The sequence below is a fragment of the Phycodurus eques genome, chromosome 10 (assembly GCF_024500275.1).
Source record: "Phycodurus eques isolate BA_2022a chromosome 10, UOR_Pequ_1.1, whole genome shotgun sequence".
Classification (NCBI taxonomy): domain Eukaryota; kingdom Metazoa; phylum Chordata; class Actinopteri; order Syngnathiformes; family Syngnathidae; genus Phycodurus; species Phycodurus eques.
Genome location: NC_084534.1, coordinates 24,228,733 through 24,254,230, shown reverse-complemented (window position 1 = coordinate 24,254,230; position 25,498 = coordinate 24,228,733). Strand labels below are relative to the sequence as shown.

Here is a 25,498-nt window from a genome sequence, read left to right as displayed (position 1 = left end):
GAAAAATTATCCCTGCGAAGCTTCTAGGCTAGGGGTGTCAAACTAATTTTTGTCTCGGGCCACATTGTAGTTATGATTTCCCTCAGAGAGCCGTTAGAATAGTGAAATGTTAAACAATACTTGAACAAACTATTATCCTTGTCTTCTGATTTCAAAACTAGATATCCCTCAATTTGTTGTGTAATGGTAATAATATGATTTGGTGATTAAAGTTACTGTAGAAGAAGGGTTTCGTAACAGAAAAATGCAATATGTCAACATTATTGTTTATTATTATGACAATTTGGAATTTGGGTACAGATTTTAGCAAAAATTACAGAAGTTGACGAGCATGATTTGCTTTTGCAGGCCACATAAAATTATGTGGCGGGCCGCATCTGGCCCCCGGTTCTTGAGTTTGACACCTATGTTCTAGGCAGAGAATTTGCTAAAACCTTTTTCGTAAGCGCATTATTCGATTAATCATTTCAGCCCTATTTGTCTCAATTGAAATAAACATTTTGATTTAATTTAAACTTGTATTAAATTTTGTTCAATGACACACGTAGGCAATCCAAATATATATTCATTTTGTCTCCCTTATAGGCGACCACTGTTTTAAAACAGTGACTGGCTGGTGACCAGTCCAGGTCCTGGGTGTACCCTGCTTTTCTCGCACAAAGTCTGCTGGGATAGGCTCCATTTCACCCTTGACCCTAATGAGGACAAGCACAATAGAAAATGGATGAATGAATGAAACATAATTTCCACATAAATTTACATCATCTCACAATCTTGATCAACAGAGGCCTTTATTCAGCTTGTCGTTTTGCTCTTTCAGGCCTCTGATTGGCCAAAATGCCCTTGAGAGCAAACAAATGTGTTTTTTTTTATTTTTTTATTTGTTAAACCCTGTTCATTTTTAACATGAGGCTGTTAAGATTTTTTCCCCCTTTTTTGGGAACATCCATGTGGACTTGGCCTCAACATGCATGTGCATGTTCTCCGCGTATGCAATTACAAGCTTGAGGCTTGTCATGTAAACGCACAGCCTAAACTACTGAATGTCTAGGGCTGGATTCACATGGTCATGGTTCAAGTGACACAAGTGTGTTTTTTTGTTTTGTTTTTTTCACTCTCTCAAGTGGCATATTTGGGATAGCCATCATAACAGCATAAAACGAAAGGAAAACGGATGTAATGGGATATGTTCAGATTGGAAGCAGGCCTCCTCCAAATGCGAATAAAAATCAGATACAGATCGGATATATGCCAATGCAAGTGCAGCGTAAACGTACGATCGGCTATACCCCTTCAATGCAAGCTTGACATCACTGAAATAACTGTCCTCGGTTGATGACAGTTATGCTGCTACTGTGGTGACGTAACCCAACTTTGTAAATCGTAATGCACTGTAGTCTATCACTAACCCACACTGAAGCAGTAGTAAAGTCACAATTACAGCAAATCGTTGTATGAAAAACACTTCTAGACCATAAATATAAAACAATCACAAGGAAAAACAGCAAGTACCGCACTAAATATTCGAGTTATCCAATTAATCGTTTCAGCCCGACATTACTGTTTACTTCTGTGTTGTCCAGTGTTGACGCTTATGGGGTATTTAACGGTACATGCAATTTGGGCACCTGCGCATGTGGCTTATTTCATGTGGTCAGATGAGTCACTTGTAAACGCACACGTAACTAGACAATCAAAATAATCGGATATAATGTCGTCATTAATTCTGAAATCCGGCACTTGGACTTGCAAATCCAGCCAAAAACCATCTTTGGGCCACTGACTGACTGGGCAGAGATGGCACTGGCAAAGGCCACTGCCTCACACTGACACCTTGCTGTACTGTAACAGGAGATGACATAAGTGCAGTGACTTCACTCCACTCTAAAGTAGGCTAGTCTGTCATCGGTGTGAACATCTTCCAACAACGCAGGTGACAGTAAATAGGCCAGCAGAGGCATTTGGCATCACACCGTGCTCTGGATGTTAATGTTGTTGTTGTTGTTGTTGCTGGATGTTTACAGAAGCGTGAGACATTTCATAAAACATGTTAGGAAGTCTTCTTTCTTATGATTTGGTTGGTACTGAAGGCAATGGTTCTCAAATGGCAATTTATTTTTCAATAAATTATGTCATCATTTTTTAAAAAGTGCATACCTACATACATTTAAAAAAAAATAATTAAACCAAGGACTCTTACCTAACTTACCTTTGGGTCACCTAAAAGCTCAGATATGATTCTTATGCATCACATAAATCTGACATTGCCTGAATGAGTTTCTAGCGCTCTTGTCACTTTTCTCATGTGGAGTTGTACAGGTGAGGCTAGGCGATAAGTTTATCATTGCTAAGATTATGTATATACTGTATTTAACAGAAAGTGTTTGCTTGAATTATCAGAATGAAACCACCTTTGCCTCAATTTGAGCCACGAAAAACTGCTGGATCCAAAAAGTTTTTTTTTTTTTTTTTTTAAAGTTTTGGGAAAAAAAAAAAAAAACCAAAAAAACTTGACATCTAAGGGTTTATCGTGCTGACATCTCACATGCCTGTCAAGAGTACACACCCGGTCATCTCGCTCACAAACGAGAGGGGAGGTGTTAAAACCCCCACCCCCCTCCCCAAAACCAGGCCTTATTTTGGGGCTACCATTAGCACAATTATGGATGCTGCTGTTAGCTGCCCTGCTAATTTCAAGCCACCGAAGATAAACGAACAAAGCCGGGCGCCGGTAACCGGTGTCAAGAACCATGAAAGCCTGGCTGTAACCAACAATGTCAGCCCGCTTTGACACTTCAGTAGAATCAATATACACACTATTTCTACGAGTTTTAGTTTGACTTTGGGTGTGGCGTTGTGTGGGGGGCCAAAACTCGCCCCCAAAAAATAAACAATCTCGGCGGGTAGCGTTCGAAAACCGGCTAGCGTTAGCACATTTAGCATCCGAGCTAATTGTCCACCTCCCTTCCCACAACCACCATCACATCCAGCCTCCACTATCACCAATACAAGTCCAACTCCTGGCCCAAAAAGAAAGGGGAGATATGGGTGTTAATAAACCACACATACGTGTTACCGTGCGGGTCAAAAGGATACTGAGTTGGCGGTACGGCTCCAGGCTGGGGGAGTGCTGGGGCTCCCGGCGGCAGCGACACGGAGGTCAGGGTAGCCCGCAGTTGGCTCGACGGAGAGGGGCCGCTTCCAGGTCCGCTCGCGGCGATGGCGGCGGGCTTTGGGACTACTTTCGGTGGTAAACTCATCGTCAAAAAAAAAAAAACTAACACATTAAAAACAAAATAGCGCAACAAATGGAGAAACGACAGTCGCTTTAGTTCGCACACATGGAGGCAAAGCAGGCCCCGAGCCCCCCGAGAGAAGCGGGACAACTAAGCTCAAATAGCGACACGGATCTTTCTTTTTTTTCATGGAAAGTCGCTACCCGGATCAGCGATGCTGTTCATGGGGACGGTGGGGAGCTTTAGCCTCCCTAGCCCGTCCGGAGCCTCTGCGGATCGCCGGCCCCCCACCGGTTTCGCTTCTTTTCCACAAGAAGTGGGGGGTGGGGGGGAGAAAAAAGATGAGACACACGGTCTTTAACCTCCCGCACCGGGTGGGGGGGGGAATTCAGCTGTGCTGCTCGTCAGGTGTGTTTTCTCTCATTTTTTGCCCTCACATACGTGAGAGAGTCGGCCAACATGGCGCAGCTGCCTGCCGCTTCTCCAGCCGTCCGGGTAGGACAGATGATTCGGCAATTCTCGGCCAATTACGGAAACGCTCGGCTAATCAACCAAGAGCGTTCCAAACATTTACACAAAATGACGAACACGCCACAAATGTACAATAAAACACGCCACGTTGTATAGTTTTAACCAATTATATAGATAATTCACGTGGCACATTTTCAGTTTCTAACTACAGTATTTACAGTAATTAAAGGTCCTGTTCAACGGCACGTTTCAGGAACTGTGTGCTCGTAGCGCCCTCTATCGTCCTTTTTCGCCCTTTGCATCTTCTCGACCAGTCAGTTTTGGAACAGCTGAATGACAAATACAGGTACATCGCAATAAATTAGAAAAGTGTCAAAATTAAGCTTCATCTAGTTAGGTAGTTCAATTCAAAAAGTGGAACTCATATGATAGAGATGTAATACGCACACTCAGAGTGAAATACTACATGATATCTTTAAAAAATATGTATAATTTTGATGATTAGTTTACAGCAAACAAAACCCCAAATTCACCATCTCTAGAAGCTATATTACATAACAAACAATCAAGAAACAATGAAAATGATTTTTAATATAGAAATTGGGCAGGAATTTGCCCTCTGAAAAGTGTTTGCTCAAATTTTTATTGAATCTATTTAAGTACTGAAATACATTTTGAAATACGGTGGATCATCGATGGATTTGGACTGTCATGAATCAGTTCCAGCCCCCCCTACATTTTTTTTTTTTTTTTTTTTTACACATTTACAATTAAGAAAATGTAAATAATTGATTGCAAATTATTTTGCTGACCCTCAAGTTACGGCTGAGGGGACCCCAGTTTGAGAACCACTGCTCTAAATTATCCTAAAATGACCTGCGATTGGCTGGCAACCAGTCCAGGGTGAACCCCGCCTCTCGCCCAAAATTAAGATGGGATCGCTCACAAGTGTGACAGACAGAAAATGGATGAAAAAGAGAAATAGGCAAAAATATGTTTATGATCATTTTATTAAGCAAAATAATTTTACACATAAAATCAGAAGTGGTACAATTGGTCTGTTTTGGTTGTGAGTGCCATTCTTATTTATTCTGTATGCGTTCAAATCAGACCAAAATTGGCTTTGTCATGAAATACAAAAATTCAGCTTAACATTCTCCCGATAAAATATATAACAGCCTGACGGTGTTGTACTACCCCACTCCCGAACAGTGCAGCTTTTCACTCAATATTTGTATTAGACATTCTATTCATTCTGCATATGGCTTTTAAATCCTCTTTAAGTGGACTTTCATATTTCAACCGGCCCAAAAAAAAAAAACACTGGTCCCAACTCAGTGTCATATGAAAATGTGACATAAATAAAACACAGTGGTGCCTTCAGATACAAGTTTAATTTGTTCCGTGACCACACTCCCAAATCAAAACACCCGTATCTCAAATAATCTTTCCCCACTGATATGAATGGAAATGCCATTATTCCGTTGTAGCCTACCATAGACCCAAAAAAAAATTTTTAATGAGGAAAACCAGCACTCTTTAATATTCTACTTCATGAAAGAGTAATAACATAGTTAAGTCGAATGTAAATCATTAAACAGTTTGTCCAATCCAATTCATTGTGCTGCTCCTTCTGGTGTGCCCACCTCAGCTACTGGGAAGCAGTATAATACAGTCATGCAGACACAAATGAAAAGGAAATGTATTTCTACAACCCCAATTCCAATGAAGCTGGGACGTTGTGTTAAACATAAATAAAAACAGAATACAATGATTTGCAAATTATGTTCAACCTATATTTAATTGAATACACGACAAAGACAAGATATTTAATGTTCAAACTGATAAGGTTTGTTTTTAGCAAATAATCATTAACTTAGAATTTTAAGGCTGCAACACATTCCAAAAAAGCTGGGACAGGTGGCAAAAAAGACTGAGAAAGTTGAGGAATGCTCATCAAACACCTGTTTGCAACATCCCACATGGTGGGTGCCATGATTGGGTATAAAAGGAGCTGCCCTGAATTGCTCAGTCGTTCACAAGCAAATATGGGGCGAGGTTCACCTCTTTGTGAACAAGTGCGTGAGCAAATAGCTGAAAAGTTTAAGGACAATGTTCCTCAATGTACAATTGAAAGGAATTTAGGGATTTCATCATCTACGGTCCATAATATCGTCAAAAGGTTCAGAGAATCTGGAGAAATCACTGCATTGAAGCGGCAAGGCCGAAAACGAACATTGAATGCCCTTGACCTTCGATCCCTCAGGCGGCACTGCATCAAAAACTGACATAAATGTGTAAAGGATATCACCACATGGGCTCAGGAACACTTCAAAAAACGAATGTTAGTAAATACAGTTCGGCGCTACATCCATAAGTGCAACTTCAAACTCTACTATGCAAAGCAAAAGCCATTTATCAACAACACCCAGAAACGCCGCCGGCTTCTCTGGGCCCGAGCTCATCTAAGATGGACTGATGCAAAGTGGAAAATTGTTCTGTGGTCCGACGAGTCCACATTTCAAATTGTTTTTGGAAATTGTGGATGTCGTGTCCTCCGGGCCAAAGAGGAAAAGAACCATCCGGACTGTTATGGACGCTAAGTTGAAAAGCCAGCATCTGTGATGGTATGGGGCTGTGTTAGTGCCAATGACATGGCTAATTTACACATCTGTGAAGGCACCATTAATGCTGAAAGGTACATACAGGTTTTGGAGAAACATATGCTGCCATCCAAGCAACGTCTTTTTCATGGACGCCCCTGCTTATTTCAGCAATGCCAATGCCAAACCACATTCTGCACGTGTTACAACAACGTGGCTTCGTTGTAAAAGAGTGTGTGTACTAGACTGGCCTGCCTGGAGTCCAGACCTGTCTCCCATTGAAAATGTGTGGCGCATTGTGAAATGTAAAATACGACAACGGAGACCCCGGACCGTCGAACAGTTTGAACATTAAATATCTTGTCTTTGTAGTCTATTCAATTAATTATAGGTTGAACATGCTTTGCAAATCATTGTATTCTGTTTTTATTTATGTTTAACACAACGTCCCAACTTCATTGGAATTGGGGTTGTACTACTACAGGAAGTAACTAAGTAAGATGCTGTAATATTAGTCATCTTTTGTAGAGGATAAAAAATATATGCCTTTAGTATTTGTTATATTATCTATCTACACGCGTTGCGCCACTGTTTGTATTCAAATATTCGTTGCTTCTAAAACCCTGACTATGGTTGCTAACTATTAGCATGTCATGGCGTTTTGCATTGTTTGTTAGCATTAAGCTAACTTTCTTAAGGCAAAGCTATGTGCTTGTTTTAAATACACAATGTGTAATTCTTGGTTTTATGTTTTGTTTGACAGTAAACCAACTGGGAGTGGCGTTAAAGACTTTTTTTGAAGAAGAAGAAATGTTCACTCTTTTCTAAACTGCTGCTAATTGTGAAGTGACTTGAAATGAGATCACTGTCACCATGCAGCGCTAGTGCCTTAAGTATACACTCACAAGCGAAAAAATAAATAAAAGTATTGGCCGAATGACTGCTCGTATTTCGGGTCACTCGTATCTCAAGGCACCACTGTAGAAGTGAAAGGAAGCACACTATAGAGAAAGGTTCCCACACTTAGGTTACTGAGCATTAATCACACCATTTCTTGTCAAAGGGCTTGCTAGTTTGTGTTTATTGTAGTATATTCATGTATGTAAATGTCTATGTTGTGGCAATAGGTGCTATATGGTTAACTTTGGAGGGAACCAAAAGTTTGGGAAACCCTAGCGCAAAGTGACAGGGACAAAAAAGCAGCTTAGTATGAGTGTCATTCAATGTGACATTCTGTAATAACGACATTTTAGAAGACATGAGAGTTGTTCCCTCAACTTTAAAGATATGGCTCCAGTGTTCTAAAAACAAAAAGCATATTTATAGCTCAGCAGTCCTAAAAAAGGGACATATTATGGAAAATTGCCTTTTGTATTGGCTTGTATACAAATAGTTGTGTCGCTGCAGTGCCCGCCCACCAAAATGTGAAATTAAACAACCAAGTAAATATTTTGTTATCTGCCATTTCTGAAAACGTCTGTTGTTTGCAACAGTTGGGCTAATTTACATCATAACCGCCCCCACATGAGTTCCTCCAACCATGACATGATCAGGGTGAAAATCCAGAGTCACCTTCAAGCAACTTCACTCTCTGAAACTCAAAAGTGTCACCGTTAGGCTCATTTATATAACAACCACACACAAAATCTTTACGTCCATGACATGGTAACTAAGCAGGGTGAAGTTTTTAGAGCCAATTTCAAGCACTGTCCTGAAACACTACCATGCAGAAACACCCACATACCCCATGGGTGTGACGCCCCTGCTATCATGTCAAAGCCAAAAGGTAAGCAGAGGTGCATTGAGTTTAGTCAAATGGACAGCTTATTGTTCGCTGTTGATAAGGGGCACATACTTGATTGCTCGGCGATTTTGTCGATGCGGTGGTGGTGGAGGGGTATTTGTGTTTTTGATGCGCCACATACACACAGTGTAGTGTATGAAGGGCTGCCTCCATGAGTGAAAATACTTTTGTTTTTTTTCCTCCCCCTACACTCTGGACTCTGCTCCCACAAGTATAAGAATGCAAGAAGCCCCTAGCGCTATCCCTGGTTGTCATGGTAACAAAAGCCAGACTCGCCACTGGCCCTGCAGTACAGTATATGAGGGTATACTGTCACTCACTTGCATGAGCAGGGTGAACCCCTTAAACTGGGCTAATTACAGCAAGACAAGAAAATGTGTGTAAAGTGTATTTAACTTTTGATCCTTGGGGTATTTTTCCAAAAGCATGTCACAGACATGTGATGAAGACACCTGGGGAACTGTTTTGAATTGTGAAAAAAAAATGCATAATATGTTTTCTTTAAAGTAAAGAAAAACGTGTTGGAGATCCTCCACACAAAGCAGGCACATTTAGTTGTGACAAAGGCTGACGGGCATCGAGTGGTTCATATTGGTTCTTCCAGCCAGTGAGCCTCCACAGTCAGTTTCCCCGTTTCTCCCTACCGTCCATTGCGAGGCATTACCACAGCTCGCACTTGTGTTTGGGGTTCATGGGAGTGTTCGCTTTGCAGCCAAAGTGCTTGGAGAACTCGTGCGAGTTGGAGACGGTCCCGATGACTCGGAATCTGGACGGGCTGTGCGGGTCAGTGATGACGCCCTCGTGCGAACTCTCAGGCGTCCTCACGGAGCACCACACCTGGAAGGGAAAAAAGAACAGGATGCAGGATCGCTCATCATCTGTGACTCGTCCAGTGGCTCTGTTGTAACCTGCTGATGACTCTGTGACACTGTAAGCTCATTGGCCATTTCCCTCTGAGCATATCCTATCTGAAGCCGCAGGATGTTCTCAGAGGGAAGTGGCCACTGAGCTTGTGGTGTTATCACAAGTTTACAAAAGAGAGACTGGAAGAGTAACAGAAAGGCAAAGAAGTGGATGTCCTTGGAAATGTTGTGGATTTTGCCATTCAGTTCCTTGTTAGAGAACAATAAGTTGTGCAAAAAGTACTGACACATTAAACAGTTGGACATGTGCAATCAGAAGTTTGGAGCAGGGCAAATTAAATTCACCTGAAAAGGTTACAGTGCATTTTAGGTTCGTCCTGAAATTTTGCCCAAAAGCCGAATAGCCCTATTTTCTTTGTGTGTGAGAAGTATATATTGTACAAAGTGAAACTTTTTAAAGTCGAACACTATCTCTTCCATCAGCTGGCAATGAATACTTGGAATTCTCCATTTGTGTGAATGTGAGTGTAAAAGCATAGTGGCCTACACATTGATCTGATTGGATATTTAATAAATAAAATTCCTAAGATTCAATTCAACTACCTTGAACACTAGAAAAAAAAGCATTTGTTGCCTGGGCCCGCTTCCTAAAATTTGACTTTACCATTAAATACAATAATTTAAAACCTTTACAAATGTTATTTTTTTTTACATATTTGTGTTAATCCTTATCCCAACTATACTTTATGTTTATTGTCTTTAAAAAAAAAAAAATTTACATTCACACTTTAGTCGTGTCCCTAGGTTGTCACTCAGTCCTGTTGCTGCCTCTGAAAAATGTGGAATATTCCACATGGGCACAAGAAGTTAAATCATTCAGATCCACTGCAGGCCATGGAAAGGCCCAAAATAAGTTGACTAATTTATTCTTGTGTATATTCAATGATATTTCAACTATGACTGAGGGACGTTAAAATCTTGGCTTAGTACCGCTACCCAAATATTTTATACGTTCATCTTTTGTTATTGTTGAAAAAGTGTAATGTGCTTGGTGTCAAGATGCTATTAGCATAAACACCATGTGAATATAGGTCATTTATTTGCAAATTCTCTGGTATAAACTTCCTCGTTACTTTCAGTCTTGTTATTCAAATGAGGAGTTTCAGAACATTTTCAGCAGTTAAATTATGTTTACTATCAGATTTAGGGTAAAAAAACAACAACAAAGAACTTTAAGTTCATTTTGAGAGTTACAACAAGCAAATGGCACCTATTCCTACGATTGGCTGGTGACCAGTCCAGGGTGTAGCCTATTTATCTTGCCCAAAGTCAGCAGGGATCCTAATGAGGACAAGCGCTAATGGAAAACGGATGGATGGATGAATGTATTACTCAGATTGTACTGAGCAGCCAGAACATGTTGAAATAAGCTCTAGGTAATAAGGGGTTGGGGGTGCTCTAATTTGGTCCGTTTAACGGTCTGTGTTTATCCCCTAGCGATGATGGAAACACAACACACATACAGAGAGACATGCACATGCTTGACACACACCTGTGCAAATCCCACAAAAAACAGCTGGTGGTTAGTCATTCCCAGGGCTGGCAGCTTGGCTTCCTCACCATTCTTTGCGATCCAGTTCACATAAGCCTTGCAGAGGAGGGAGGCACACCATCACGTTACACAAGCTGGACGTACAGAAAGGTAGGTAACAGACTTCAAATGGTAGTTAACGTCTTTGCGTTTACCTCATAGGCAGCCTTGAGTCCACCGTTGTCGGCGATGTTCTCTCCCAGCGTGTGTCGACCATTCAGGGGCTCCTGGTTGATGCTGTAGTTGCCGTACTGCTCCACCATGCACTGCGTCTGCTTCTTGAAGGCCTCCACAGACGAGTTCTTCCACCAAGAGCGCAGGTTGCCCTCTTTGTCATATTCCCTCCCTTATTTTTTATTTTTTTTGCATAAAATCAGGAGGCGTTACTGAATATTTCTATCAAATTTCCTACTTATGTTCAAATGTGACCTTTACACTAATCCCTCGCGATGGGGACCAAGCCCTGCTGCAAATAGCAAAAACTCGCCATTGACATGGCTTTGAGATCATTTACTTTCAACAGAGCGGAAACATACACAAGACTCTCCAGAATTGCTGCTAACAACCCAGGCTAAACATAGCTCCAATATACAAAGACTTTAAACAGTCGAGATGTATAATTTCAACATACTTCTTTACACAGTTACTACTTTCCTATTATCCAGGGCTTTAGCGCAATCTTGCAGTATCTTAGGGCGTTACGGAAATAATTCAAAAATACGCCCAGAAGCCGTGCATAGGTAAAATTTTCAGCTAATAAAGGAGGATAGGGTTGAAAAAAAAAGAGTAAATGAAATAATTAGTTAATAGTAAAGCCCAAATATTCAGAGGATTACTGTATTTGATTCATTTTTATGTTGAACTGTTAAAGACAAATGATTGCCAACCTTGGTCATCAAAAGCGTGAGTCAGTTCATGGCCCATGACGACCCCGATTCCACCAAAGTTAAGAGCTCTGGAATGTACAAAAAAAGTAGCATGATAACAATGACGATTATCACAGAACAGGAAAAGTAACTTTAGAATTGATGTTGTTATTCCCATTCAAGTGGCTGTTACAGTTGACTTCAAACGCAAGACTTACTTGGGCCAATGACGGCTGTAGAACGGCATTTGGAGGATTCCCGCTGGCAAAACCATCTCGTTCTTGGTGGGGTTGTAATACGCATTCACAGTTGGGGGGGTCATGCTCCACCTGCAACAAAAATAAACACAAAGACAGAGCCCATTTAGTGACTGGTCACATATAGAAGGATGTCTTGAGATACGAGTGACCCCAATTTATGGGGGTTTTAAGAAACGAGCTGTCCTGAGGCCCACTTTTTGCTTTGATTTGCAAGCATACACTTGAGATACAAGCCCTCTATTGTGGCATTGAACTCAATGCAAATCACTTTACAATAAGCACCAGTTTCGCAGATTGTGAACAATTCTTCAAAAAAGAGGCTTCAAATTATATTGCCATTCCTAGTTAAACTAGACAAAGAGAATTACACGGTATCTATTTAAAACATTTTTGCCTTAAGTTTAATGCTAACAAATAATGTAAAACGCCATTGACGGGGTAACACTTAGCACAGAGAGTCGTGGTGTTATGAAACTTTATGCAACTGACATTTGAACAAACAGTAGAGCAATACACTATTGACAGACAATATCACAGTACTGTCATATATTCTTTATTCCCTGTGAAAAACTAATATTACAGCGAGATTTGAACCATTCATTCTGTATTTGTGCTCCTCACCAATGGATGAACTAACGGATGATAAAAAACTGCAGTGGTTTGTTTACATTCAAATTTGAGCTCGGGCAGTCACTGCAAGTGATGTCACACACAATTTGATTGCGGGACAGTCACTGCGAGGGATGTCACACACAATTTGATTGCGGGACAGTCACTGCGAGTGATGTCATACACAATTTGATTGCGGGATTACAATTTCAGCACCCTGGCGCACTCATACTGGTCAATGGAGACTTCAAGACAATCAACTTCACACAAACATATAGACTGTGTGACCTCCTGTATGCCAAATACCAATGTGAAGGGAGCTATTCTTCTTTACTTTCCTAACAATAATAATTAATATTATTTGTGTTTTATGTTTGATCTCACGTTCAGCCCTTTGTTACATCTGTGGTTGTTGTTAAAGTGCTACATATATATGAAGTTGAGTTGACATGCTCTCCTGACTGACTATAATATTTAGAAACCCCTTGGACAAGCGAAACACTCACTGGTTTCTGTTTGGAGTTTTTCTCAACTGGTCGGCTGTCACCCTGGCGGAGAAGTTGTAGTACTGCATGACGTTCTGGAAGTACAGATCCGACACCACCTCGAACTAGGAGGCAGAGTTTGGTTGTTTTGATGAGGCAAAGTAATGCATGATTGGCTTTAATGTGATCACATTTACCTACATCATTGAATACTTTGTCCAGCCTTGTGGAGTTCATGATGAACTCTGGATAGCCCACCATGTTGTAAATTGCATCCGCCTGTGAAAAAAAAACAACGTAGTATATATTTGTACGCTCTAGGGGGCAGTGATGCGTTCCCCCCAACAGTCTGCATTTTTCGCCCTCCCACCTTCTCTTTAGCCGCCCTTTTTGTGTCAGCGTCCATCCAGCTCACGTACTTCAGGCTGTCCTCAAACGCGCTTTTGATGTCTCCGACCATGTTCTCGGCCTGCGGACCGAACAAAAGGGGACGGTGAGAAGCGCGTCATCTCACGCTGGACGAGCATTTACGCACTCACGATGGCCTTGCTGTCCTCGTTGAAGGTGGCCTTGACGAACATGGCGCCCAGAGCGAATCCCAGGCCGCTGTCTGTGTCACTGACGCACAGTTTCCAGCGAGGAGTGCAGCTCTGCAACGTCGAAACAGCAGAAGGTCAGATAATTGGTAGGTTAAAAAAAAAAAAGATAATGTGGGTAGGCTGCATAATATGGTAAAAAGTAGTAGGAAACAGCCATTGCATAAACAGGAAGAAAAAAATTGAAAATTAAATGGAATCAGTGTACTGCATGCGCCATACGTACAGATCCGCTACGCGAAGTGTAATTTCCATCAGTGAAAATCTTCTGGCCTTAACCTTGGCTCATTTGCATGAGACTAAACTGAGTAATTTCAACCAGTGTGACAAGTGGATGTTAAGTCTCTATCCTTTGTGTATTTTGACCAAAGGATGTCCGTGACCTTTCAATAAAACACCTGGAAACTGTTTCAAATAAAACAATGATTGATTAATAGATTAAGAGGCAACTTCATAGTCACACAACACACAAAATGTGTGACCTGTATTCTAAATGCCAAGGAGAAGGGAGCTATTCTTGTATACTTGAAATTTAAAAAATGAATAATAGATTGATTAAGAGGCGATTGATTAAGCGGTGAGTCCCAATAGAACTGTTGTCCAGGTTATGTGTGTACTCCACTTGAGACATATTCATCATCATTTATTGTTAAATCGGGGGCAAAGGCACACTGGTGGAGCACTTCACATATTTAGAGTCGTGATCAGATGAAAAGGAAGGATGAGGACAAGAGTAGCTGCATGCATACATACAGTAGATAAGCAGTCAAGGGTCAAAAGGAGGGTCCAGTGGTAACAAGGCTCAGCTGCACTGCCGCATAAAGCTCACACACACACACACACACACGTTTTTGTGTTTTTTCTTTGTTATTACAGCTTGACTGGATCACAAACCAAACAGGATCTCACCCTGATAAACGCTAAAAGGTCGCTTGCACTTGTTTCACATACTTTTCTCCGCTCTGCTGCTTTATAAAACATACCAATCCACTTAAAGGCCAAGCTATTTCCTGTGTTGTACTGCAGCAATGCACAACAACACTGCAACAGTTGCTCCCTACATCCCGACTGTGTTTTTGTGTGTCTTTTTTCACTCCCTACATCCCGACTGTGTTTTTGTGTGTCTTTTTTCACACCGTTTAAAAGGTGGTGACTTACTTCTGCTGTGTTTCCACAAATAGTGGGACTTCGAGAGTTTTACTCAACTGCATATGGGTGTGAAGTGAAACTGGAGTTTAAAAGAAAAACAAAAGAAATGGACTATAACGAAGAAGAAAAAAAATTACGCTCACCTTTTTAGTTCCGTACATGACCTCTAGGAAGCGCTGCTCGACATCCTGAAACCTCTGGTCCAAGATGGACACCATCTTCCTTACCACCTTCATGATCATGTAGTTGTTGAGAAGGCTGGAAAGCAGACACTATTAGGGCTGGGTGAAAACAAAAAATATATATACAGTATAAATTGTTTTGTGTGTGTGTGCAAAAATCAGATTTTTGACAAAAGAACACTTGATGAATTACACCTTAAACCAATGCCAAAGTAGTAATTTTATTGCTGCGGCATGAGCTCTAAACAGTAAACAAATTTAATTTTCATCAAATAATAAATAAGTCCTCTCCAAAATTTTATTTGCAAATATACAAATTTATGAATGCCCAACTGCGAATATGTTCACTGTATTCATTTGCTCTCATACACCTTCTCGGCTTGACTTTTTAAGTATTATGTCCTTGATTAAAAGCAAGGGCATGTATTTGACGCATGAAAGAGAGGAATCAGACCTTTTATTGGTGTTTGTTATGAGGTCCGACACTTTCTGGAGGTACTCTTTGGCGTAGACGACCACCGGCTCTGCCTCGGTGAGCGGCACAGGAGCGAACACCTCGTTGAGGTAAGGTATCCAGTCCACTGCAGGAGCCAGACTCTGCACACAAAAAGCTCAAGTTCAACAATATCCCATATTTAGGCTTTGTTCCTGTTTACATATATCAGATCATATATAAATTATGTACATGTATTTAACTTTTGTACGGAGATACCAGCCATAAAGAAAACATTTTAGCAAGGTCGCCTTCAAACCATCATGTCATCAACCTGTAGTTATGCTCGTTAGCACAGCATACACAGGAAGTCCGCCTACCTGTTTTCCAGGTCTGGTCAAGTGTGGTTCCACTTATAGCAGGTAGAAAGTAAACAATTAACCTGTTTGAGCGTCACGATCATTCAATGGGCATTGTACTGCTCATTCTGGTGTGCACATCTTGGCCACAATGGGGCAGTATAATACACACTACGCATTGGTTCCACATATAGCAGATAGAATGTAAACAATTAACCTGTTTGAGCGTCACGATCATTCAATGGGAATTGTACTGCTCATTCTGGTGTGCACATCTTGGCCACAATGGGGCAGTATAATACACACTACGCATAGATTTGATGATAAAACACGCAAGAAGACTGTGCAACTGAACCGCAATAATATTCGCAGTTTTTTTGGTGCATGCTGTCGGCATGTGTTGCTACCGCTATTGTTCAAATATAAGTTATTTAAAGGTTTACAATTACCATGACATGCATGCTAGTTTTGCTATCCTAACTAGCTCTAACTTACCTTCAGGTCTTTGGCCTCCATCTTATGGTAGATGAGCTCCTCGTCCCGTCTCTCCTCCACAGGCACCGTGATGTTGGCCAGGGCCGTTTCAAAGTCCACAATCTCCCCCATGAGCAGGCGAGACGTCTTCTCGGAGCCCCCCAGCAGGACCCCTAACTCCACCAGGAAGTTCTGGTATGCGGTCAGATACTGCAACGAGGATAAAGCAATGAGAGTGTGTGCAGAAAAATAAATAAATAAATTAGAACGGTAATCCTCAACTATGCAAACAGAAGCTCCAGTGGCTTCCGTCAAGGGTGGGCTGGAGTCTATCTAGAGAAATAATGTTTTTACTAAGACAAATAGCACTCATTATTGTCCTTTATGACAACACACAATAATGAAATAAACAGAATGTAAATAAATTAACCAGTTTTTGGCATATTGTTTTGCTTCAATTCAACATATTCTCTCTGGTGTGTGTGCGCCTTGGCCACCAGGAGGCAGTATAATACATCCATACGAATACATGGAGAAGGTCTCAGCTCCTCATCATGCTGCAGTAATATTAGTCATTCTTTGCGGAGGACAAATAATATATGCCTATGAGTATTATATTATCTGTCTATGTCTTGCTCTGCCGTTTGTGTTCAAATATCTGTTATTTAACACTGCGACACCGATGCTATTCGTTAGCCTCTCTATGGCGTTTTGCATTTGTTTGTTGGCATTAAGCTAAGCGGACTTTAGGCAAAGCTTTGTGGTTGTTCTAAATACACAAAACGAATTTGCTTTGTATTACAGTAAACTTTAACTGGGAGTGGCATAGAACTGCTTGAAGCCACTTTTTGGAAGATACACACTATGCCAAACTGATGCTTTTGTGTGATGAGAGTTAAGCAATTTTTGCTCGCAAGTCAAAGCAAAAATTCGTCCGTATGATGGTTTGTATTGCGAAGTCTGGTCACTCGGATCTTCAAGGGACCCCTGTACTATTATCCATCCATCCATTTTCTGAGCCGCTTCTCCTCACTAGGGTCGCGGGCGTGCTGGAGCCTATCCCAGCTGTCATCGGGCAGGAGGCGGGGTACACCCTGAACTGGTTGCCAGCCAATTGCAGGGCACATACGAACAAACAACCATTTGCACTCAGTCACACCTACGGGCAATTTAGAGTCTCCAATTAATGCATGTTTTTGGGATGTGGGAGGAAACCGGAGTGCCCGGAGAAAACCCACGCAGGCACGGGGAGAACATGCAAACTCCACACAGGCGGTACCGGGGATTGAACCCGGGTCCTCAGAACTGTGAGGCTGACGCTCTAACCAGTCGTCCACCGTGCCGCTGTACTATTATCATAAATGTAAATATGTATTCATTAATTTGTATAAAACCTACGCATGTGTACTAATGCAGTATACCTTTTCATTGGCTGTTTTGTTGAGGTAGTAATCCCGTGAAGGGAGTCCCAGGCTGGACTGATCCACCTACATTGGCAGAAGAAACATCATCACATCATCATCATCCCATTAAATCAGTGTCAGCGCTCTAACAAACAATGCGAGCGACATTATCAGGATGACCTGGATGATGTTACTGGAGGAGTTCTTGGAGTCGGTACTGACGAACACAGTGAAGAACGGCGAGGTGCGGTAGTTTGCCGACACCGCACGGAGGACTTCCTGGAAGTTGTCTTTGTTCCAGGTTCCGGTCAGGGCCCATCCTCCAATCTAGAGGACACAGAAGAATGTGATGCAAACATCGAGTGCAATTCTTGTTGGTCTTTACCAAGCTGCTAACATGCTACATGCTTTAATATTTATTAAGTTGAAACAACTATTTGCTGTAGCTCATACCTGCGTGATAAGTTCCTGCAATGGCTTCGCTCCCAACTCCTTGATCTTTGCCTCATTCATACAGGCCTGATAGTATCGTTGGGCCTTCTCCTCGGCTTGACTCAGACCTTTAATCGTCGTGTTCTCTGCTCAAATCACGACAAAAAAAATTTTTATCATGACATTTCAAGAACAAAGAAACATCTACAAACTCTTTTGACATTCACCTAATAATTGCTTCATCACGAGCATGTTGTGCTCCCACAGGGTGCTGAAAGGGCCCCAGCGGGACTTGCCTTCAGGGAGGGGGTTGCGCTTTACCCAGCCCCCGCAGGCATAGTTATAGAAGTCGTGGCAGGGATCCACGGAGCGGTCCAGGGCCGACATAACGGAACTGGCCACGGCAATGCACGGCTCTGTCAGACAAATGCCTGGATGTGCTGTAGCGGTGAACAAAAAGCAGGTTAAAAACATTAGTCCCCCCTCTGTGTAATGCAGGGCATGACATTTTTGAGCAACGCCAGGAATAATGGGAAACATTTGGTTGGGGAAGCCAAATAGATACGGCTTTGGGGGAGCATCTGGAAAGCATTATTTATGACAGCCTCTAGGCAACACGCAGATCATGGAAGGAACAACCCCCAATAAAAAGTCTTTTTTAATAATTATTCACATTAGTGTGACAGATAAGAGATTCTCGGGCACCTCTTTACAGTGCATACTGAGAAATGACAGTAGCTACTTTTGTGGAAATGTTTAAATCTCGACACTCTCATATTCAGTTAAACCACACCTAGCATGCAAATTGCCTCCTGCCCTGGCTTACCCCCTTGACATTGGGATTTTGGCCTGTTTTACTCCTACTTCTCTCTTCTCTGTCCTCCTCTCCTGCTGGGAGAAGGGGTTGGGTGGCGATGATTGAAGTGAGGCTGTTGCTGTAAGGATTGCGCATCGGTCGACCACGAAAAGATCTGAGGTGGACCACTTACTTTCCTGGAGTCATTGCTGCGGATGATTCTTTTTTTCCCCCCTCGTCATGTTTTAGGGTGTCTAAATTTTTTTTAGATATAAAAAAAATGGTATGTGAAACAACCAATCAGCCTTGTTGTTTGCATTTAGTTGAATATGAATTTAGAGGTGGTTAAATTGGTATTATTTTCAGTCATTTTGTCCATGAAATTACTCCAAAACACAAAGTGAACAAAACCTTCAGCTTGTTCTTGTCTAAATGTACCCTGAGACGACTGTGGGTCTCTCCGAAAAAGGCATCCTCATAGCATATAAGGCGTGGGACAGGGACGGAGACAGAGTTCCGCGAAGCCAAGAGGTTAGCACCCCGAGGAGAATTCATCCCTGTTCCTTCCATTATGCCACCGTGGGTCGTGACATACAAGCTTGTGAATGGCAGGAAGTGGCATGAGGCTTCTCATGGCAACTCAGAGGAAAACCCTCATACGACATTGCTCATCCACTAGCTTTTTTTGACGGAATATTGAAGCTCACGGGAGAGGATGAGAAGGAGTTGTTAGGAAGCAGAGCCAAAAGTGTGGCCGCAGTGTTTCCACACAATCCCCCCATACAATTGTGTGAATGGGAATATTTTGCTTAAAGGAGCATGTGCCCAGGATGACTCTGTGGTTTTTGATACACAAAAAAGCTCATGTTTAAATACAAAGGGAAAACAACAAAAGTAAGAACGAAATGAATGTGTGCGTCAATGACAAAGTTAGTATAACGACACGATAAGTATACTGCACTGGTTTGCAATAGCCTTTACTTTTGAGTGTTTTTCATGATGTTTATTAGTCAAAGTTAGATGTATCAATCACTAAGGAAGCTACTTCCACTACTGGAAGTAGTGCGCTTTGCCTTTCAGAATAAGAGTATAATACAGGAAGTGCGAGGTTAACCGCTCACAGAAAAGCGTTCTTCATAGATATCCCAGCTGTTGAAATCAGACATAATACCTTTGCCTTTACATCGCTTTCATGCTTGGCTGAAAAAAAAAAAAAAAAAACACAAAATAAGTACTCACTCTGCCTGTAGAAGACGGCAGTTGTGATGAGCGAAACAAACAGGCCCCCACACAGCACGCACACCAGAAACAGAAGCCACCTCTCCCTTGGCGTTCTCTCGGGCCAGCACGAGAAGCCGCGGCCCTGTCGAAGAGTCACCTGCATACACATTAACACCTTTTAAACCGGACGAATGGAAAATGTACTTTCATGGCTTCTCTACAAACACAGTACAGTGTTCCCCGCATACTCCGGATCTGCTAGTCGCGTACTCACCTATCCTCCGTTATTCACTGAAAAACATTCCTCTTTGCTGTTTTTGTGCTCAGGCCAAAACACTCTCTAATATAAAAGCATTGCTTTGGCGCCATTTTGTGGCATATTGGTGCCAAGGAAAGACTGTTGAAGTGAGTTGCTGAGCTCCATGTAGTGCTTTGCCGCGATCTTGTGGCATCCCGCCATACAATTTCTGTAACACTTATCCTCGCGAGGATCGAGGGGTGAGAGGGAGCCTATCCCAGCCAATGCACATTTTAGCCATTTACTGAACCCCGGGAGATAAAAAAAAAGGAAATACAAATATTTACTGAAATTTACCGTGTGACTTTACAACTGTATTAGCCTATTTTAGTGATCGAATACAGCATGGTCTGTCCCCCCCCCTGTATGAAGACAAAACCTGGGAACTTGCAGGGTCACAAGATAATTGAGCATCTACTGTTTCCTTTCCCCATGTGCAGCAACAGTATAGGTTTGGTTGACATACCTTTAACCCGAAGACCAACTAAGTATGTAAAGAATTAAGGGGGGGTTTGAATTCAGGTTTCCAGCAACTTTCAGTGCTGGGTCAAAGGAATTTGTTTCCTACTTGGTGATTGCCAAACCACGGCTCTGCACCGCCCCGACCACAACGCGACCACACATAATCCTGCCAAAGCTGATTCCACTGTGCGTATATCGTGTAAAAAACAATCCAGCTTGCTCTATATTAAATATGATTAGCCCAAGTTAATGTGGCTGTGTCGAGTGCCAAAGCCACAGCATGACTTAATCATTCTGTTTGGAGCCACAAAGGAGAACCTCCTATTACACCCTTGAAAAACCTCAGTGAAATAATCTACCAGAAAGTCAAGCACTCACTTTTGCCTCTCGAGTTTTACTCACTATATATGCCATTTTCTTTTCTCTTTTTTTTAACTGGAGACAATTGTGTTAAAAATAGTGCCAAATTTGATCTTTCAGTGTTTCCTCTTTTCCAATCAAAGACAGCAAGAACCTATTATTGGATGTCTTTAAAAGATTATTCCGAGCGGTAATCCTGTGGTGGGGGGTGACCCTGTTAAGAGGGAATTTTCCTCCCCCACGGAAACGGCCGCGGCAGACAATCGCAAATGTTAAACCAGTTCAATATTTACGATCGGAAATCTTTTTGTGCGTGGTCAACATCGAGTTTGGCCGAGCAATTTGAAAAAAAAAAAAAAAAAAAGAAAAAAAAAGGTAAAAAATAAAGAGTCTAAATTTCATTAGCATAAAAATCATCACGGATCGAATTTGTAATTTTTTTGTCTGCAATTTTTTTTAGGTTACTTCCTTGTTTGTAGAGAATGACATAGAACGAATAGCACACTAACATTATATTCTTAGGCAGGTGGAATGTTGGCGGGCAGGCTACTTCCTGGTTAATGGAAAATTATGAAAGCTGGACGAATAAGACTATCATTGGTATTCTGGGGAGGTGGGGGAAAAGGTAGACTTGTATTGCATGTTTTCTGGAAAAAAAGTTAAATGGAAACAATATGACCCATAAAAGCAAATGAAATAACTTTGAAGACAATTGTGCTCCTGAAAATGAAACGAACAAGTGTCTTCAAGACTGGAAAGATGAAGACTTATTTGAGTTTCCAGTATAAGGAGTTGTAAATCAACCCAAAATGCCGACGCGCATTTACCGATAAATGTGACACTACGATAACATTTTTAAATGCTAGACAATCTACTGTAAATCCTTTAATGTGCAGTCATTAAGATTATGAGGCTTTTACCAGAAAAGTTAATGTTTTTTGGCCAACTTCACACAGTTTATTGCCTCACCCCACGAGCTAAAGTCAAACTGTTTTACTTTTAACAGTAAAACAATATGCCTTACACCGCAACCCTGCAGTTTCATGCAATAGTCTGACAGGTGGCTGGCTGTGAAGCATGTGTTTAGAATTTTGGCTTCAGGCGTAGGTGGACATTGTTATGATGTTGCTTTTTGGCTTCAGTCTAGGTCACACTCAGTTTGTTTATATGCACAAAAACATATTATTGCAACACTTGTGTAATATTGTAATAAATCTAACCTTTGAATTGCATGGAAATATCTTAATCTGACTGTGTTTGACCTTTTGGATGAAAAACCCCAGATTATTGGATGAGAAACCAAATTCCTCTGGCATGCATACGCTTCTATCCATAGAACATGCGCAAGCCTCCGTGGTTGATGGTAACGCTTAATCCACAAGAGAAGAAAGGAAGCCAGGTGGAGGGTGCATTTGAACACATGGGGAACCTATTGCAATTAAACTGGGACCATGTGTAAAAAGGTGAAACCCAGTAACTACTGTTCTTCCCCATTTCTATCAATCTCATGTACAAAATATTCACTTTATTTTAAGTGTTAAACAATCAATAATGGGAATTTACATCCCCTCTTTCCGATCCAAGTCAGCGAATTGATTCAAGATTATCCTGACCGATTAATTCGCGGTGTGGTGTGTGAAAACGATCAAGGCTGAAAGTCATCAATGTTAAACCTGTTCAATTCCCGTCACACATCCTGATGTATGTGGTCAAAACCGAGCTGGGGGGATCCATGGACTCTGTGATTTTTGATGTGAAATGGAACGATAGCCAATCAAAAAAGTCCTCCAACTCGAGTTGTTGCTGGACATAAATAGAGAAGCAGTTTGCATGTGTCTCACTCGTCATTCACCAGAGTAAAAATGACAACGAGATGAGTTTGCAACTCATGTAGTTATCAGATAAGTTAGCCTAGTTTCCATGTCTTCTTTTGTTGTATTTTATGGCAGTATGGCAGTCTTGGTACTATGAAAGAGATCTGGTTTGCGTGAGGAAACTTGCAATTGTCTTTGGAAATATCGTTACGTGTGTGGTGTGTTGTATTGGTCATCTAGAGCACACCAAGTTGTGAAACCCATTGAGACTCTTTTGTGATTAAGAGCTACATGAATAAACTTGACCACACACTAAAAGATGAGTAAGCACACGCTTATGTATGGGGTCTCTCATATTTTAGAAAGATGTTAAAAATCGGTTTGTGTGTAACAGGCTTAACCAGCGGGTTAATTAAATGTCACTGCCAATGACAGCTTTTGAATTCAAATAATGTTAAAATGAGGGACTGGCAGTGAATGAGTTAAACTAGAAATATTTAAGTTGACAGTTAAAGAAAAACAAAATGTGCAGCATAAAGTCAGCTGTTTTGAGGCAGGGCTAACCTCTGAGGAGCAAAAAATATATATATTTTTCTTCCATCTAAATGGAAAGAAATATTTGGAAGTTAGAAATTGGCCAGTGGTTGCATTCCTGTTACCTTAAATAATTATGTGTGACATTCTACAGGTTTTGCCGGATCCAAACAATATCTCGCTGCTGTTTTCGTGCGGCCTAAAAACCTGTCAAGTGACATTTTGTTGTTATGGTTTGTCTTACCTGCATGGGTGTTGACTGGTAGACATCGTCACCAGCGGAGTCCACAAGGTCTTCCTCGTCCAGCGTGGCTCTCTTGTATGATGACATCTGAAAATTCAGACGCAAAAAAGAGTCCCTGAGTGCCTCCATGCTGCTGTTTTCACCCTCTTCAGCTGTCTACTTCTCAGCAGTGTTTGGGGGCTCGGGTTTCGACCCCGCGTCCATCGTGATTGAGTGATCCAGGTCGGTCTGGTCGCGCTGCGCTGTGCTGATACTGGTGAGTATATTTCAGCAGAGGCATCCCCCCATAGCCGCTGACACAGGACACACCACACGTCCCAGCCCTTTAACCTCCCCTAAATCATTGAGTTGAGTTGCTGGTTCCACCTGGTGCGAGGGAAGACCGAACCACTTGAAATAACAGGAAGCAGTTGTGAGTGTGACTGGTGTGTGTGTGTGTGTGTGTGTGTGCGCATGCACATTCCCAGAAAGATTTGGGCAAACACAGGCCACACCCCGTCTCTTTTCTATAGGACAAGATACTCTGAGAAGGAGGGTCCCCGGGGGGGAAACGTGTTCCCCTCCCACGACATGCTTGCTATCATCGCCATGGTAACTGACACCTGATAGGCTCCGAGGCGGCTTTGTCTCCTCCTTAAATCGTCTATTTCTTTCCAGTTCTAACTATCCATCCATCCATTTTCTGTACTGCTTATCCTCACAAGGGTCGCGGGCATGCTGGAGCCTATTCCAGCTATCTTCGGGCAAGAGGCGGGGTACACCCTGAACTGGTTGCCAGCCAATCGCAGGGCACATATAACTAAACTTATCTAAATTCCCTCTCATGTCAGAATCAGAATCACAATAGTCTTTATTGTCCAAGTATGTTAAAAAGACGAAAGGAATATAAACCCAAATTGAGATAAAGGTGTTGTATCGAATCAGAATACACAATTACTGTTAATTTCTCATGTATAATATGCATTTCCCCCTCCCAAAAAAACCATCAAACGTCGATCAATTTTGGGCAAAGGCCCTTCAGCCTTTTCCGTGGTTTCTGTTATCATACACATGTCCACCCAATTTAGTTGTGATGGTAATTGGTGGCAATTTTTTTTCTAACTTTTCAAATCCTCAAAATTATTATCAAATTCGTCAAAGTACAAAATGGCTGCTTCAAACGACAATGATTTTCTGTTTAATTTTGGGCAAGGGTCATAAAGACGTTTTAATGCATTCTGTTAGGATTTGGTGTCGATCATTGAAATTATGCCTGAGGCAAATTTTTTCGAGTTTCGAGTTCGTTTTGGGGGATCATGTTGGAGACCCCGTAAATACACTTTCACTAAGATACACAAGCTTGAAAAGATTGGTGAGTATGGGTTCTGGTGAGGCCCCCAAAACTGCCGATTACTTCTTCCGAAGACGAGTAATAAAGAGTAATTCCAAGAGGGCATTTGCATCGACTGATGTTTGGGCCCTAATGAGAACTATATTGGTCACCTAATACATAAGACGGTCATGACTTACTTTGTCAGTGATTTGCGTAAAAGACAATTGAACATATAGAATTAGGAAAAGATGTTTTGGGGGTCTCAAGATACGTGTCTTGATGAAAATGGATTTTAGGGGCTTTGAACAAAACCCCCAAAAACCAATGAACAAAGAAAAAAGTAGCCCCCGACACCTGTCTGACCGATCAACACGAAATTAGCATTAAGATGTCCATCATAAGAATAAGAGGACACATGAAAAAGTCTCAGGGACCGTTGCCCAGACTTGAGCACGAAGTCAACAATTTTGGTTTGAAGCAGTGATTTTGGGAACACCAACTACGAAATTTAACCAAACGAGGCCCAAACGGAAGCAAGTATCGTAGACAAACAAGCAATGCTAAATTGTGACCTTTTTTTTTTCGTTAAACGGAAATAATTGATATTATTTCCAATGTGAGGAAAAATGAAAAAAAAAAAA

The 25,498-nt window shown here is 41.6% G+C and overlaps 2 protein-coding genes and 1 long non-coding RNA gene across 8 annotated transcripts in view; 1 reads left to right on the top strand and 2 right to left on the bottom strand.

Moving 5' to 3' along the window:
- eif4g3a (eukaryotic translation initiation factor 4 gamma, 3a) overlaps window positions 1-3,755 on the bottom strand; it is a 56,791-nt gene extending 53,036 nt beyond the window's left edge. For 4 of the 6 annotated variants that reach the window (XM_061687120.1, XM_061687122.1, XM_061687123.1 and 1 more), the window contains exon 1: window positions 3,097-3,754. In XM_061687120.1, coding sequence (XP_061543104.1) covers window positions 3,097-3,260 — 164 coding nt within the window. In that variant the 5' untranslated portion in view covers window positions 3,261-3,754. Of the gene's footprint in view, window positions 1-3,096 lie in introns of all 6 variants that reach the window. The other 2 variants (XM_061687121.1, XM_061687124.1) reach the window with 1 other exon arrangement.
- A 944-nt stretch (window positions 3,756-4,699) lies between these two features.
- ece1 (endothelin converting enzyme 1) lies at window positions 4,700-24,215 on the bottom strand. Its single transcript, XM_061687126.1, has 18 exons — window positions 23,546-24,215; window positions 19,852-19,990; window positions 18,044-18,256; window positions 17,838-17,962; window positions 17,565-17,711; window positions 17,403-17,468; window positions 16,003-16,191; window positions 15,170-15,312; window positions 14,677-14,791; window positions 13,328-13,438; window positions 13,159-13,257; window positions 12,990-13,067; window positions 12,810-12,913; window positions 11,653-11,763; window positions 11,456-11,523; window positions 10,724-10,914; window positions 10,530-10,625; window positions 4,700-8,951 (listed from the first exon to the last, which is right to left on the bottom strand). The coding sequence occupies exons 1-18, from the start codon at window positions 23,672-23,674 to the stop codon at window positions 8,775-8,777; spliced, it is 2,301 nt and encodes a 766-aa protein (XP_061543110.1). The 5' UTR covers window positions 23,675-24,215; the 3' UTR covers window positions 4,700-8,774.
- On the top strand, window positions 13,113-16,793 carry LOC133408344 (uncharacterized). The gene is made up of 3 exons (XR_009769296.1): window positions 13,113-13,281; window positions 13,353-13,473; window positions 15,193-16,793. It is a non-coding gene; the product is annotated as an uncharacterized LOC133408344 (long non-coding RNA).
- Window positions 24,216-25,498: the final 1,283 nt, after the last annotated feature.